The sequence below is a fragment of the Molossus molossus genome, unplaced genomic scaffold, assembly GCF_014108415.1.
Source record: "Molossus molossus isolate mMolMol1 unplaced genomic scaffold, mMolMol1.p scaffold_m16_p_4, whole genome shotgun sequence".
Lineage (NCBI taxonomy): Eukaryota > Metazoa > Chordata > Mammalia > Chiroptera > Molossidae > Molossus > Molossus molossus.
The window spans coordinates 34,268,628-34,285,893 of record NW_023425377.1 but is presented as its reverse complement, the minus strand read 5'-3'; the positions used below and the strand labels follow the sequence as shown (position 1 = coordinate 34,285,893).

At 44.3% G+C, this 17,266-nt stretch overlaps 1 protein-coding gene across 2 annotated transcripts in view; it reads right to left on the bottom strand.

Moving 5' to 3' along the window:
• Positions 1 to 17,266, bottom strand: part of SIL1 (SIL1 nucleotide exchange factor) — a 270,334-nt gene that overhangs the window by 180,448 nt on the left and 72,620 nt on the right. Inside the window, exon 3 of one of the 2 annotated variants that reach the window (XM_036241063.1) lies at positions 15,096 to 15,276. In XM_036241063.1, coding sequence (XP_036096956.1) covers positions 15,096 to 15,276 — 181 coding nt within the window. The remainder of the gene's footprint in view (positions 1 to 15,095; positions 15,277 to 17,266) is intronic. The other variant, XM_036241064.1, reaches the window with a different exon arrangement.

The following is a 17,266-nucleotide window of genomic DNA, read 5'->3' as shown; positions in this document are numbered from 1 at the left end:
AGAAATCTATCCCAAAAAATCAGCTATTACCAAAAATTCTAAATGTTAGACACTAGAAGCTGAGCACCAGCATAATTAGAGATTCTGAATGGTACCCTGAAGCAGACCATACAAGAACAGGGTAGAAAAGAGTTATATACACTTAGAAAGCTCATTCAGGGAATAGGCTATACATACTGCATGCAGACCCAAGAGTGCAGACACTCCCTACAGCTAGCTCAGAGGCAGACTGTGAGCCGAAAAACTGGCAGATGGCTGCCCCAGTGGCAACTGTCCATGCTCCAACGGCCACCTCCTCCAGTTCACCCTTAGGCAGAGGCTTATGCTCCCACAGGGGTGGGGTTGCACTAATAGATATCATGAAGAACAGTGCCTTTCCCTAGGGAAGGTAAACATTTCCATCAGAAGGCAGAAGCAATCACTCTGTGCAGAGTAAAGGAGCCGTAAACATAAAGTTGCTCATTCAAAAGAGACAGATGATCTCCACAAGCTGAGCAGTGCCAAACAGTCTATAAAGGGTTTGCACATCCATCAGCACAAGTGGCTGATGGGGGAGGGGGAGCAGAAGTGTGGAAGGCCCACTTAGGGTAAAGGACTCTCTGGCCTTGTTATTTGATTGAACGGAAGCCCCAGAAGAGTAGAAGCTATCTTTCCACTGGGACTCTATCTAGCCTGAGCAAAAATGCAGCAAAGGTGTGATTTGAAGCAGTCTCTCTCTCCTCTAGCCCCAGTGCTCCCAATTCTCTCAATCCATACTCAAGGTCTGTCCACTTCAAGCCTATGCATTCACAAGCCTTCAAAGGTAGTTTGCTGTTCAATCTTGAACCAAACACTTCTGCCTCACACCACGATCCCCCTCCTTTTCTTTTTTTTCAATCCTCACCCAAGGACATTTTTCTATTTATCTTCAGATAGAGTGGGAGAAAGAGAGAGAGGGAAGGAGGGACGGCGAGAGAAACATCAACGTGAGAGGGACACATCGACTGCTTGCAGGACTCCAACCAGGGCTGGGGACGAACCATAACCAAGGTACATGCCCTTGACCAGAATCGAACTCATGACTCTTTGGTCCTTGGGCCGACGCTCTAACCACTGCGAAACCGGCCAAGGCCCCCTCCTTTTCTTTTTCAGTCATGAGTGTCTAAAAGAGAAATGATAGTTCACCAGTCTTATGTCTAAAATAACCTATAAGGAAATAAGGTTTATGAACTCCCCATAATACAGTACATAATTCAGAGCCCAGTCATTTGTCACACTATTGAGTAAACTACACACATCTCAAGGGTCTGACAATAAAATTTGTAAATCAATACCAAAAAGCATTATACCTTAGTCACTGAGTTAGAATACAAAGAACATTTTTTAGCATTGATTTTTTTTTTAACTTAGAAAATATCGGCTTCCAAGGGTAAATACTTGTGAGGGAGATGTGTGCTGGAATGAAAGACTATACTTTCCAGACCCCTCTGACAGCTGACTTCAATGCAAAAATAAAAACTCCAAGATTCACATTTTCCCAATGATAATAATGGCTTTCTTCTACAAACCCTGCTATTAGCATGACAGAGATGGCCACATCAGTCATAAAAAAAGCACATGTACCTTCTGCACCTAAGAAGAACAAGTAAAATAACTGCTTTGTGTAAGAGCAAGGCACTTAAAACAGGAGAAAATGATAAATTACTGCAGAGCTGGGTTTGAACTTATCTTTCTTCTGGATGATCAAACAGTAAGCATGAGCATAGGGGTAGGCATCACGATCCACAAACATATTGCCACAGCAATTGGTGCTTAGATAGAGGGATAAAACAGACAAAATTCATTTCTATTCCATGGAACAGAGACAAATGCCCTGATCATTCATCCCTGCAGAGTCCTTATGCCAAATGAGTGGCCTCCTCTCCAGTCCTTCTATGGCACCAGTGAAGGATCAGACCTGGGTGTGTGTCTGAGTAGTTATCTGACCAATTATCTTCCTAGAACTGACCTCTAATCAGGATGCAGCAGGTATGCAGGATCTAAAAAGACAGGGCCCCTTAGTAGGAGCCCTCCCTCTGACACAGGAGGTGAGACAGAGGCAAGTGTGATCTGCTATGCATGGCTCTACCCTGGTCAGTTTCTCCTTCACCTAAGGTCACTTGAACATCCACTTATTTTGTTTTAACTTTTTATCTTAAAATAATTTTGACTTAGAGAAAAGATGAAAAAAGACTACAGAGTTCCCATATACCCTTCACCCAGCTTCCCGATATTAACATCTTATGTAACCATAAAATAATTATCAAAACTAAGAAATTAACATTTGTACAACAGTAGTAACTAAAATAAAGACTTTATTCAGAATTCACCAATTTTTTCTTTCATATTCTTTTTTCTGTTCCAGGATCTCACCTAGGATACCACACTGCATTCAGTTTTCATATCTCCTCCGATCTATGACAGCTCCTAGTCTTTGTCTTTCTTGACTTGGACATACTTAAAGAATACTGGTCAGTTATTTTTTAGATCATACCTCAATTTAGGTTTGTCTGATATCCATTCATTTTTACTACAACAGAAACTAACATTTATTGAGTTATAATTATGCACCTGGCACTAAACACTTCATATGCTTATCTTATTTACTACTTAAAACAACCCTCTGAAGTAAGTGTTATTACTATCCCTATTTTAGATAATATTTCATTAAACCTCAGTGGAATTAAGTGACTTTTCCAAGGCTACCCACCTGTAAAAGGCAGAGCTGAAGTGTGAACCCAGGTACACTGACTCTACAACACTCTACTGTCTGTATTGTCAAATTACTGCAACGACAACCAGATGCCAAAATACAGCCTGTATTCTGCCCTCCATCAGTCCCCTCTCTGAAGGATATGCCTCTTTGAAGAAAGGGCATTTTAGAATTTTGTCTTTTTTCCAAAGGAGACAAGCTAATCCACTTTCATTTCTAAGTTCTACCTATACAACTATAAATTTCTTTCTCTTGACAAGAAATACCTTCCCGGCCTAAGGACAAAGAAGAGGTCATTGTTCCCCTGAGACCTCACTTCTGACTAGTACCAGGCAGATGGGAAATATATGAGCATGCAGGTATGCTCAACTCAAGAGAACTCTCTTTCAAGGGAGCTGCAAGTATATTGAGACATTGTGGTCACAGGACAATAAGGAAAGAAAAAGAATGCACCCTTCTGAGGTTGCTTCTTTTCCATGTCATGCCCAGAAACGTCCAATGATAGGCAACACAAGCTGGTACCTCCTCTTCAGCATTAGGCTCTTTGGCTAAGTTGAGATACAACCCATTTATGTAGCACAGAGTGTGTGTGTCAAGGGACAGGGCTGTGGGAGACAAGCCAGAAGAACTCCAACTGCACTCCAGGATTTGTTTTTAATGCTTATGACTTTAGATCACTCAGTTCCACAGACTTGATTTTTCCCAAATCACTTCTCTGGCAATGCTAATATGTTTTTCCTCACGTTCTAACTGATCAGCAAAATACATAGCTGGAAGGACTGGCTTGGAAATAATTTCTTTGATGTTGACAGAATTGAGAAAATATTCCCCGTTATACACCTCCTCATCTCTCTATCCATACCAGCCACCTGCCACTCAGCTGCAGGTCGAGGCCATTCCAGCAAGGGGGGAAAGAAGGCAACAGGGCATACAGCAAGGGAGAAAAGCTCAGAGCATAAAAATGAGGAAGAGCCCTGGCCGGTTTGGCTCAGCAGTTAGAGCGTCAGCCTGCAGTCCAGGAGACCCGGGTTTGGTTCCCGCTAAGGGCACATACCTCGGTTGCAGTTTGTCCCCGGCCCTGGTTGGGTTGTGAGGGTGGCAACCACTCGATGTGTCCCTTTCACGTCGATTTTTCTCTCTCTCTCTCTCTCTCCCCCCACTCTATCTGAACAAAATATCAACCAAAAAAAAAAAAAGAAAAATGAGGAAGAGAGCCCTGGCCAGTTTTGCTCAGTGGTTAGAGCATCGGCCTGCAGACCAATGAGTCCCAAGTTCAATTCCAGCCAAGGGCATGTACCTCAGTTGTGGTTTGTCCCCAGCCTCGGTTGGGGTAGTGTGGGTGGCAACCAATCGATGTGTCTCTCTCATATTGATGTTTCTCTCTCTCTCTTCCTCTCTCTTCCTCTCTCCCTCCCTCCTGCTGCTCTATCTGAAGATAAATGGAAAAATATCCTCGGGTGAGGATTAAAAAAAAAATGAGGAAGAAACAAACAGAGCAAGAGAATGAGAGAGAGAAAACATTCAGTTCAAACTGAGTCACTATGGAATCAAGACTTTCACTGACATGCATAAGCAGGGTTAGATGATGCCAAGCAATCGGTGAAAAGATTCAGCCTTCCTTTGATTTGTCTTCTCTTCTCCTCATTCCCCTTCACCTCCTAAGTGTAATCCCAACCCCATCACTAAGATAGACTCCTGCAAATCAAATATTTCATCTGGCTACCCCTATTACTTCCAGCTTTGTGCAAGAAAAAACTCCTTTCCTTTGAAATGTACCATTCTATCCCTAACTGCAAGGTATCCTCAGCTAGCCATTTGATCAAATACTGAAGGTTAAAATGCTAATGGTATTTAGAGAACAATCCCTCCAGCCTCTCCATCTGTAGTCTAAGCCAGTAGGAATCTAAAGCCAGTTTATAGTCTTCAAATTACACTGAACACAGGACTACTCACTCCACTGTATTTAGGGAAATCTGGATCTATCCCTGAGACCCCTAAAATCTAATCTAAGGAATGAAGATAGGACAGCTTGAATAATTCTACATCCTCTTAAATAATTTCCCCCCAAATTCACATTCATTTGTTCCCACATAGACCTAAAATAATAATGCTTTCAATCAATGATCCTACAGTTTCTATCTTCAAAAGAAAGAAAATCCTAGGAAAGCAATGGGATGGAATCTGAGGTCCCTTCACTGACCAACCATGAGCTCCAAAAGAGACCTGTATGAAGTACCTTGAAGCCCCCTTAAATAATGTACACAAAGCACCAAGCACAAGGGGCTTTCTCCAAAAATGTTAGTTTTCCTCCCTTCTTCAACAGCTAGACTACAGTTCCTGGGCTCTAGTCTGCCTGTCATTTTTGGACACGAAATACTAGATAACCTCTTAACACTCTGTCCAAAAGTTTGACTTGGCAAAACCAGAATAAAGAATAAAGATTAGCCCTGGCCTGTTTGGCTCAGCGGTTAGAGCATCGACCTGCAAACTAGAGAGTCCTGGGTTTGGTTCCCGCTAAGAGCACGTACCTCGTTTGCAGTTTGTCCCCAACCCTGGTTGGGATCATGTGGGTGGCAACCAGTCGATGTGTCTCTCTCTCTCTCTCTACCCCCTCTCTCCCCCTCTCCCTCCCACTCTATCTGAAGATAAATGCAGGGTGAGGATATCCTGGGGTGAGGATAAAAAAAAAAAAAAGAATGAAGATTAACAAGATAATGTTCATGCAACATTTAGAGGGCTGCTAGAGTGGAAGACAGAAAGAGTTTTCTTTTTCTCTAGGCAAAAGAAAAAAAAAACTTTACAAATACACCAAATTACTATTCCACAAAAACTCACCTCTTCCCAGATAAACTAATTGTGGCCACAGATAATCAAATCTGAAAACTTTTTAATCCAAAGAAATGGTCTCTCCTTTCAAACAACTGCACTACACAAAACAGAAATAGACTATACTGGAATTAAACAAATTAAAATATAACTCAATATTGCCCTGGCCGGTTTGGCTCAGCGGTTAGAGCGTCGGCCTGCGGTCCTGAGAGACCCAGGTTCGGTTCCCAATAAGGGCATGTACCTCGGTTGCAGTTTGTCCCCGGCCCTGGTCGGTCGTGCGGGTGGCAGCCACTCGATGTGTTCCTTTCACATCGATGTTTCTCTCTCTCTTCTGTTCCTCTCTCTCCCTCTCACTCTACCTGAACAAAAAAAATGGGAAAATGTCCTCGGGTGAGGATAAATAAAAAAATATATATATAACTCAATCTTTATTTGCCCAAATCAACATATTATGGAAAAGAAGGCAAGATCAACAACCTATTAGTTTATGAACAATAACAAAACAAAATCCTAACATGAACAGGAATATAATCAGCCTGATTAGAACATAAGCATTAAAAGGCTTACAAAAGAGCCCCCTGCACACAAGCTCTGATTCATTCGGGTTCTTTTCAGACCTGCTTACATCAGTGGCCGGTGGAATGCCACTCTCCTTGTGATCTTGGGCATTGCCAGGGGCATCCAAGAGTCCTTATGTTGCCTGTTTCAGAAAAGGAAGATTGGAGCAGGTTCATAGGAGTTTCCAGTAAAGCTCTCACTTTGCCCCATAGGCCAGAGAGACAAAGATCTCCCTCACCAACCCCAAAGACAATCCATTCCTCATACTACAGCTATCCACTGTCCACAGCTCAGATTGCTCTAGAAAGTCACCAAACCCATGATCCTGACCCATCACCAAGTCAGAATGTCAGACATCAACTGGGCCCTTCCTGATGCTGGGCAATGATTAGTTCTAACCTCTTGATTGTCTAAACACCTCCCTCACAGGGGTTCTTCCTAACCTCTCCATTCCTCAAGCACTCAATCAAATCCTTCTCTTTCATCATCCAAGGTAGAAGCCGCACCCTTGGCTTGGCTCAGAAAACTGAAGACATCTAATAGAAGCTTCCTTAATTTCCCTCTATAACTTTCCCACTTTTCCTTGTTTTCTTCTAGCCTCTGTTTCTAATTTCCAAGGCCCATCATATCCACAAAGCCAAGACTTTCCATCAGCCACCTAAACAACTTTGCCTCATCAATGATCTCTCTGGAATTTCAAATCTATCAACACTTGTTCCTTTCCCCTCTGCCTTCCAACATACACAAAAGCTCTCTCTACTCAGCTTCAATGACCCTGCCTCTGGGAAATCTTTACTTCAGGGCCCCTCCTCTGTGTTCTCACAGAGCTATACTCCTGTCTGGGGGTCCTCCTACACCATAAGCCTCTGTTGATTCCCTCCATAATATCTCCTGCATCAAGCATTATACCTAACACATTATAGGGGTTCAACAAATGTAATATGAAATAAACAAGTTTTTTGATGTGGCTATCTCTAAAATTACCATTTTAGTTCTCTCTTTCTACTATTCTCAAACCCAGAAATTTATATAATCTCTCTTCATTTCATCTTCCATTCATAGCACAGCCCCTGAATGAACCCAACTACTCACTCAGAGCTTACACTTGCTTTCACTTTTTAGCTCTACAGCCTTCTCAGTTCTCCTCTTTATCTCCCTTCTCTCCTTCCCATTGCTCCCCTATACTTCCCACTACCACTATCCCATTATTCCCCTACAGAGTCCTGCCTTTCCAGCCAGGTAGATATATTCTCACTTTTATGTCTCTATTCATATCATTCTCCATCCACTCCAGTTTCCTGCCTGTCCTCTTCTCTACCTACTCAAATATTATTCCTCTTAAATTACTAGTTCGTTCCTACCTCCAGTGTTGTGACAAAACTAAGAATGGTACAGGTTCTAGAAAAGGGCCTTTCATTCTAGCTCCAGGCCAGCCCTTGAGAACTATTCTCAGCCCTGGTTAGTCCCAACCTTGGACATAGCTTAGACAGTCTTAGCCAAAAGGGTGAGGCCAATATTAGAGAAAGAACGGAAGTCAGGGCTACGCAGATTGTCTGAACTAAAGCCAAGCCCTGGGCTGAAGGCTAGAACTGATTTTGGCAGCTAGTTTTCCATTATCCTTACTCCAGTCTAAGTTTTTCATTTCAGCCAGTTTGGGCATCCAATCTTTGAGAGCCAAGGCTGTGCCACTCTGCTAAACACTTTATTAAACCTTAGAAAGAATAGGTGGATGGTGGAAGAGGAGGATAGGGACCCAGAGTGAGCATTAAGCATACAAATACTAGAAAGCAGATGGCCCACACTTACTCTCAATTACCACCCAAGTCCACAGATTGCAAACTGGACCCTGGCCTGCTCCATCTACGTAATAAAGGCCAAAGCCCAGGCAGAGATGCTCAGGTGCCAGTGCTGAGCTCAGCCAGCTGGTCTCAAGTGGCCTGAGCCTTGGCAGTGGCTGCCATGGAGGTCACAGACCTTCTTGCCCTAGGGTCTACCTGTTCCCCCAGGGAAGGTGTAGGATTTGGCTGCTACAGGGCAGTGGTCAACCATCCTGAGAGATCTCCACATATGGGATCTCTCTGAAATTAAGAGATCTAAACTTTTCTCATGGAGCCATCTGGCACCTTCATACATTCCCTCCTTTGGTCTCCCAGTACAGGATACTGGAGCCTCAGAAATTGCTCCTGCAGGCCTCAAGAGACCTGGTGTCCTGCTATGCCCCATGGAATTCCACTGACTAAATCATATTACCAAGGAGAGAAGGAGATGTTCAGAATGGAGAATGCAGAACAAGGCTGGGGAGGTGGCAATAATGGGGAAAATGAATCAGAAGTATAAGAGAAGAGGAACAAATGAAGTTCTGGGGAAACCCCAGGAGACTTGAAAGGCTTTAAAATTGGGAAAGAAAGCATTGTGCAGGAGGAGGAAGCACCGAAGATAAGCTCTGTTGAACACCTCATCCTAAAAAGTTGCTGAAGACAGTAACTTGTGTTCAAGAGAGGAGACAGACTACCCCAGAACACACAAAACCACACTTTTTTCCTCTATTCAGTTCTTGCTTCTCTTTTCCAGCACTACACTGCAGCCAGGGTGAAAGATCATACAATAGAGGCCCCATCCTATACCTTTCCCTCAGGACATTACCTCCTGGTGGCAGCCAAAAAGTCCCATTGTACCACTCTGACAAGCTACAGGAGCTTAAGTATAAACACAACTGCTCATGAGCCTACAGGAGTTGGGGGGAGGTGTGTGAAGGATGAGAGAGAAGCAGGTCATGCTCTTGTGGACCATCCTGGGAAATGAGATGACCCATATGGAAGATGCCTCCAGACTAGGGGAGAAAGGAAAGGTCACCTGCCTCCCAACGACAGAGCTGGGAGGTAGCAGAAAGCACTGGGAGCTTTGCCCTTGGTACTACCTCAATTGCAGCCTGTGATATAATAAAAAATATATCTGATCTTTATCCCTGGTTCCTGGTACAGAGTTCCTAAAATCAATGGAATTCCCTGAGTGATATCTTTTTATTTTTTTCTTTATTGATTTGAGAGAGAGAGAGGAAGGGAGAGGGAGAGAGATAGAAACATTGATGAGAGAGAACATTGATGGGCTGCCTCCTGCATGCCCCCCACTGGGGATTTGGTCCACAACCTGGGCACGTGTCCTGGCCAGGAATCTAACCAGCAACCTCCTGGAGCATGAGTCGATGCTCAACCACTGAGCCACACTGGCCTGAGTGATATCTTTTTATATTCCCAAGTTTAGGCCAATGAGATGAGTCTTGGTGAGGGGCCTTTAGACCACTTTAGGATGGGGGCTGATCACCAGAAAGACCAAGCTATGATTAGAAGATTGGAACTTTTAGCCTATCCCCCTACCTCCAGGGAGGGGAGAGGGAACTAGAGATTAAGTTCAATCACCAATGGCCAGTGGTTTAATCAATCATGCCTATATAATGAAACTTGCATAAGAGACCCTAAACAACAAGGTCAAAGAGCTTCTGGACTAGTGAACACACAGAAGTGCTGGGAGGATGGTGTAGCCTAAAGAGGGCAATAGCAGATATGAACCTGCCCCCCCCCACACACACACACACATATCTTGCCTTATGCATCTCTTTCCATTTGGCTGTTCCTGAGTTGTATCTTTTAAAATAAACCAATAAATGTAAGTAAGTGTTTTCCTGAGTTCTGCAAGCTAGTCAAGCAAATTTTAAAACCTGAGAAGGGGGTCATGAGAACCCCTAATTTATAGCTGGTCAGTCAAAAAAGTACAAGTGCCTGGAACTTGCAAAGCATCTGAAGTAGAGGCAAGGGCACTAAGTCATTAAATGTGGGTTCTGACACTAAGTCCAGGTAGACAGTTTCAGAAGTGAATTGTTGGACACGTGGTGGTGTTGGAGGATAAGAGAATCTTACAGCCCTATCCAAGCTGCAAGGGGCCAGGGACCTCACAGAGATAAGTGCTCCTTCAGACAGATGTCCAGGGCCTGCAGGAAATCAGACTCCTCTCTTAAATACTTGAAAAAGTAGTTGGTTTACTATAAATGAGGTTTTTAAAATTCAGTTCCCTCCCATTGCTCGTGCAGATCTGAAATGATCTGACCAGATGGCTGGTGCTCTATAATTCTTGCATTTCTCTCATCAGTTGATGATTTAGACATTTTTTTCCTTTTTTTTTTAACCTCCTCACGTGAATGTGTTCCTGCACAGACTTCCTGCATGCTCCCATCAGATGGACTCTTTGTGCTAATGCTAATATTTCAAAGGTTCTCACAGCCTCCTAGAACTCAGTTCAGGTCAATAAGGAACCCCAGGTTTGAGTTTCCCTGAGCCCATACAGGGCCAACATGCAGCACTGGCTAATGGGCAGGACAAGGAAACCCTTTGCCCAGGCTGCCTTGTCGCCTCCACTTCTCCTTCAGGTCCTCAAGGAAAGGGAGGCAGCAAAGGCATATTTTTCAAATGACAACTATAGCCACTTATTGAATATTTCCTATGTGCTAGGCCCTCCGTGAAACATTTTACACGTTAATCTTGTTTCAATCTCAAGTCATCTTTGTGAAGTAGATATTTACATCCCTATTTTCAGATAAGGAAACTAAGATTCAAAGATTCTAATCAACCTGACCAAGACTACACACTCAAATAGAGAACTAAAGGTGGGGTTGGAGGTTTGGCATCATAAAATTTGACCCACTACTCCACCAAGATCTCAGGGTTAGAGAGAGAAGGCCCTTGCCTCCCCTCTCCCTCCTTCACCCTTACTGAGCACAAGACACTTCCACCAAAACTTCCAAAAACACTGTGGTGCCTTTCTGTGTCTCTGTATCCTCTGTGAGACTATGACCTACTGGAAGGCAGGAGTCCCATTTGCTACCCAAAAAGACAGAGTATGGCACAATGGCTAGGAGCTCAAACTCAGGGCCAGACAAAGCTAAGTTTGAATTCCTACTGTACCACTTATTGGGTTATTAGGCTATGTCAGTTCTCCTCTCTGATTCAGTTTTGACTATAAAAATTAGGGCAGTTATAGTACCTGCCCTCAAAGAATGCCTGGCACAGTTGATGCTCAGTAAATGTGATCTATTATCTGTATCTCCGGCAACCAGTACAGTGCCTGGCACAAAATAGGATCTCAGAAAATGCCCAGGGAGCACAAGCTCCACTATATATGGCTGTGACCAGCTTTCAAACAATTGCACAGGCACAAAGTCCTGGGTTTCAGGGGCCCTCAGCTACAGGACAAATTCCTGAGTTCTGTGCCCAGAATCCACAGGACCTGCCAGCAAATAGCTTTCCTCTGCTTGCTTGTGAACAGCTGATGCTGAATCCATACTCAAATGCTTGCTGTGCTTCCATAAGGTGAGACAGATCCGAAAATAAACCAGAAGAAAGAGAGAGACAAGAAAATCACTTCCAGGAACAAGCAGCTCACAGTGAGGATGCTGACAGTAATAACAGAGGCAGGCATACTTCAGGAGAGTGACCTGCAGCTGCTCCAGGGCTGAGTGGCTGGGGCCCAAATCCCATCTAGCCTTGTGGGAAGACCCATGAAGTCATGGGTTGGTCCACTGGTATTCCAACACATGATTGTAAATCTGCCTTCAAATGAACCCAGACCATGTACCCTACTATCTCTTCTTTGGAGGCCTGAGAACAACAGAGACCTGATGGAGACAAAAAATACTGAACTAGGGTCAACATAAACTAGCCACATTGCCATTTTCCAAAAGTCCCCTGGCCGGTTTGGCTCAGTGGTCAGAGCATTGGCCTGTGAACCAATGAGTCGCAGGTTCAATTCCAGTCAGGGGCATGTACCTCGGTTGTGGTTTGTCCCGGGCTCTGGTCAGGGTTGTGCAGGAGGCAGCCAGTCGATGTGTCCCTCCCATGTCAATGTTTCTTTCTCTCCCCCTTTCTCTCCCACCCTCCCACTCTATCTGAAGATAAATAGAAAAATATCCCCAGGTGAGGATTAAAAAAAAAAAGTCCCCAAAAGATATACCACTGTCTTCCTGTGCCATGTCCCTGACTCCAGCAGGAAATGCTGTGCTAACCCCACCCCTCTATTCCCTCATCAAAAATCTCTATAGAGGGTGGAAGGGTGAGCATTTCATAACCATAGAAGTCTTACCTTCTCACTGGAAGTTCCCTTCCCCATCTAAAGCCAGAAAGGACAGGAAGACTACACGTTCATGTACCCTCACTGGCATCCAATTCCACAATCAAGTTGAAGGGGTGGCACAAACAGAGAAATTACCATTTAAAATCAGAACTGCTATTGACTGAGTGATGTCTTCATGCCAAGAACCCTCACAACAGCCACTGCAGTAGATAGGGCAGGACATTTCCCCCACATCACCAATGGGGAAACTGAAGAGCAAAAGAATTCAGTAACTTGCCCAAGATCCCCTAAGTAGCAAAGCTAGGATTTGAACCCAGAACCAGCTGGGTCTAAAGTCAGTCCTCTTGCCTGGCCAGTATGGCTCAGTAGTTGAGTGTCAACCCATGCACCAAGAAGTCATCAGTCAGGGCACATGCCCAGGTTGTGGGCCTGACCCCCAGGTGGGGGGCATGCAGGAGGCGGCCAACTGATGTTCTTTCTCATCAATGTTTCTCTCTCTCACTGTCTCTCTCCCCCTCTTAATCTCTAAAATCAATAAAGGAAAAATATTTAAAATAAATACATAAATAAAGCGAGTCCTCTTAACAACTAAATTACACTATCCCCCCATTTATCCACCCATCAAACAAGTTTCTATGACTGGCTACATTCCTTTAACCTTTAGGTAGCTGTGTTGGAAGTTCCCAGGCAGCATTCCGAATGTGGTGAATTAAATATTATACTCTGATATTATACTCTGATTGAAGTCAAGTGCCAGGTCCATTTCCCACCACACAAAACTTTCTCAATATACACATAGAACACCTCAATCCTATACCAGAGCCTAAGAGAGTCTTGTCTGCCTCCATTGGTCAGAATCCCCAGCACCAGACTCAAAATAACACTCTTAAGATGGGGTAGGCACGACTGAAAACAGAGTCACTTTGCCCCCTGAGCTGTGGGGCCTGAGTGTCTGTGTTTAACCACAACACACCAGCCTTTGGGACAGCTTCTAGGGAATCTGGGGCAAAAGAATTTATAAGGAGCTCTTGATAAACTAGAAAACAGAGGGAGATATCAATGGGGCATCAAGTTAAATGTAAAAATCAATGCTCTACTCTAATTCTTCAGGAAGTACTCTGAGCCCTCAGCCTGCCCTTGTCATACATGTTCTGGTTCTCCCTCCCCAAGGCTACAGAGGGGGTTCTTTGTTTAGCCATTAACAGCAGCCCCACTGGCCAGAATTTTCAGGCTTGTTCTGCAATGCGAACCAAGGCCTTGAAGGGTGCCACAAAAACAGAGAGGGTAGGAGTGGGAGCCACAGAAGACTGATCTCCATCTGCTCCAGGCATTGCCTGGTTTAAAGTGGTACAAGCACTTTTAACCACATAAAACTAGTAGATACAGCCTACACCTTCTACTCCCCTCCCCTGAAAACTCCTCTAGTTTTAATCTTCAAGGACCAAGGGGCTCAGTTCTCAGGGAAATGAGGAGAGGGCAGGAAGAGGTTGCATCTGCTGAACCCAGTACCTCTTCTCCTAAACCCTCCTTCTACTAACACCATCAGTTCCTACTTGGCTTCCCCAGTGCTTCACCACTCTTATGTGGCAGGAACTATCCCTATGTAAGCCCAGCAGGAGTGATATTACTACCAGAAAGTTGGCTGGCACAGCAAATGCTATCCCTGCCAGCACAGCAGCAATGGAGGCAGGGAAGATATGGTGATGAATATCGGCTAGGAGCTGGTAAAACTACACTGTGGCAGCTGCCAGGGCTTGCCATCCACCTTGACAAGGTGCAAAATGCAAACAGCCTATTCCTACTCCTCAGAACATGCCCAAGTATCATGATAGTAGGACAAGGACAGCTGGAACTAGAAGGACAAGGAGAAGGAAGGTAGGTCCAGGCTCTGGGTCAATGACATAGGACAAGTTACCTGAATAACATAGGTCAAGTCACATAACCTCTCTAAGCCTCAATGTTTTCATAGAAAAATAAAGATAATAATAGGTCTTATTCCTATTATGTGAAGATTGAACAAGATTATCCCCATAAAGCATCTAACACAGTACCTGAATATGATAAACACTCCACAATTGCTGGCTGCTCTTATCATCATCATTATTATTACTCTAAATCCTCACCCGGGGAAATTTTTATTAATTTTAGAGAGAGGAAAAGGGGGAGAGAGAGAGAGAAACATGGATCACAGCTGCCTCCCACACGTGTGGCTGGAGATCAAACCCACAACCTAGGTATGTGCCCTGACTGGGAATCAAACCCGTGACCTTTCGGTGTACAGGATGACACTCTAACCAACTGAGCCACACCAGCCAGGTTTTTCATTATCATTTTAAGCCCTGGGCCCAGGCTCATAAAAGGGTTAGAAGGTTGTTCCTTCTGAGGATGCCCCATTTAAAAACCAGGCCAGGACCAGCCCCTGTTTCTTGGCACAGGTTCCTTTAGCAAAAGAACACTCCTGCAACGCACCGGTGCTCAGGACTCTCCTGTGAACAATATTTCAGCAGCACTGAGCCAAGCAGAAGAGCCCAAAATAGCATTTGCAGAGTGAGGCACATGTCACTGCCTCTCCTGTGCTTCAGAAGTGCAAGGAAAGAAAGTTTTCAATCACTTGCTCGGATAGCTTGGCCACCCACCACCTGCCTTCCTTCCAGGGCACTCTGAGGCTAAAATCTCTGTTCTGCTGGAAAATGAAGGTTCCTGAGCTCTGCAGCAGCAGCCACCACTTTGATGGACTACACTGTTCCCCTCCAGCAGATCAGAGTGGCTGCTCCTTCAAAGAAGCCCTGTGAGGACAAAGGACATATGCAATTTGAATTCAGAGTGTGTTTCATGGAGACAGGGCTGGGTGTGGTACCTGGCCGAAGGGCCTGCCACTCATGGCTCGGGTGAAACACCTCCAGGACCTCGGAGTCCAGCTCCTCGGAGTCCAGCTCCTCCTCTGCTATGGTTTCCTTTCTCTCTGTTTCTTTGGTGGTGGTCTTCTCTGGATTGGTCAGCGCAAACTCCTTCAGAGGAAAAAAAAACAAAACACACACATACACACAGAGCATGACCAACCACAGCCAAGCACTAGGCAAGCAGAAAGAAAATGGTCTGGAGTGGTACTCTCTCCCCTCTAGGCTCTTCCTCCCCTCCCAGCCAGGTTTGGATGTTTCTCGAGACATTAGCCTCAGAACCAATATAAGAAAGGGAATATGGTTAAATGAACACAGCATGTATTATGTGTATATAGCACTTCTGTACATGCAAACAGAAAAAGTCTATAAAATTCCATAATATCTCCAGGGGGTTGAGGAACATACTGGGAACAGGGGTTGGCAAAAAGAGACATTAAAAGCCTTTTACTTTTTACTTGATATGTTTGATGTTTAAAATTCATATCTATTACTCTTACAATTTAAATATATATATTTAGCCCAGCTGGTGTGGCTCAGTGGTTGAGCGTCAACCCATGCACCAAGAGGTCACTGGTTCGATTCTTGGTAAGGGCACATGCCTGGGTTCTAGGCCAAATCCCCAGTGAGGGCATGCAGGAGGCAGCCAATAGATGTTCTCTCTCATTGATGTTTCTATCTCTCTCTCCCTTTCTCTCTAAAATCAAGGAAGGAAGGAAGGAAGGGAGGGAGGGAGGGAGGGAGGGAGGGAGGGAGGGAGGGAGGGAGGGAAAAAACACACATATGAACAGGAGATGATGCCTCAGATGGCCACCCTAGATACACAAAAGCTGGCAGTTAAGGCCCAATTGATTCCTAAGCAGCCTAGCATGGCACAGTAAGGACCTGGCAATTCTCCAGATGCCTATGAGGCATAAATGATCACTTGGGACATTCCAACCCAAGTATGAGGGGTACAAGTGTAAAGCTGGGTTGAGGGAGGAAGAAGTCCAGGCTGAAAACCTCTTCCTAAAACCTGTCTCCTTCCACCCCATGGAGAGCATAGAGGATTAATGAGGAGGTGTCAGTGGAGCACTCTGAGCTCAGAAAACAAAGATGCAAGATAAATACAAAGTATTATTCATTTTGCTCCCTCCCAGCCTCCCAGTCCCATTTTTAAACATATTCTTGCATAAAAGCAGTAAGGCCTCAGGAAATTGGAACCAGAGAGTTCCAGAGCTCTGAGAAATTACATTGGAGGGCAAGGAAGAATGCACACTAGCACACAGGGATGGTATTTCAGCCCCCGTGATCACTTTTCCTCCACCTCCCAATTCTTCCACTAATAATAGTAAGTATATTTTGTGGATTCCTCCTATGAACCCAAACCTGTGCTAGGTACTTTATATAGATCTCATTTTGGTTCCCAACAATTCAAGCAGTGCCCCAGCTCCAGATATGCATCCCCACCTGCCTAGGTCCCTCAGGTCTGATCTTTAATTAGCTGTCAAAGGAAAGGTTAAGATGTTAAATAAGATGTTGGTGATAACAATGTAAAAGCCCCTCCAAGGATTTTACATTTAAAAAAGGGGGGGGGGGGCATGAAATTCAGATGGAAGGATTTCAGATCTTGTTAAAAATCTGTAAGGAAACTATCTTGGGCAAGAAAAGACTCTTAAATCATGTCATAAATAGTGAGAGGTACTGACTATTGCATAATAGTTAACTCAAACTCTGCATCAGATCATCTAAAGTTCAAATTCCAGTTTCTTGTGACTCCAGGGAAGTTACTTAATTTTCTAAGCATCAGTTTTCACATTTGTAAAGTGGAAATAACAACATCTAGCTCATATATCAGATGAAGTACTACCTTGTAACTCACTAGCTCTGTGTACATGGTAGCCGTTACTCTTACTAGTTGTAAAGGCAGTCATAGTTCCCAAGTTAGATGAGTCTCTGCTATGCTATCCAACAGAGACTACACAATACGGTATCTTTTAGGCAGGTCAGATTTGGGTTGTGGTCACCTAGGCAGCCTGGCCCCACAAACCTCTCCTACCCCTTCAACTTGAAGTTTGCACAAATCTGAGCTAAAAAGGAAACCAAGAACAGAAGAGAAAATGTGCTTATGAGACTAAAGAGCAGATAGACT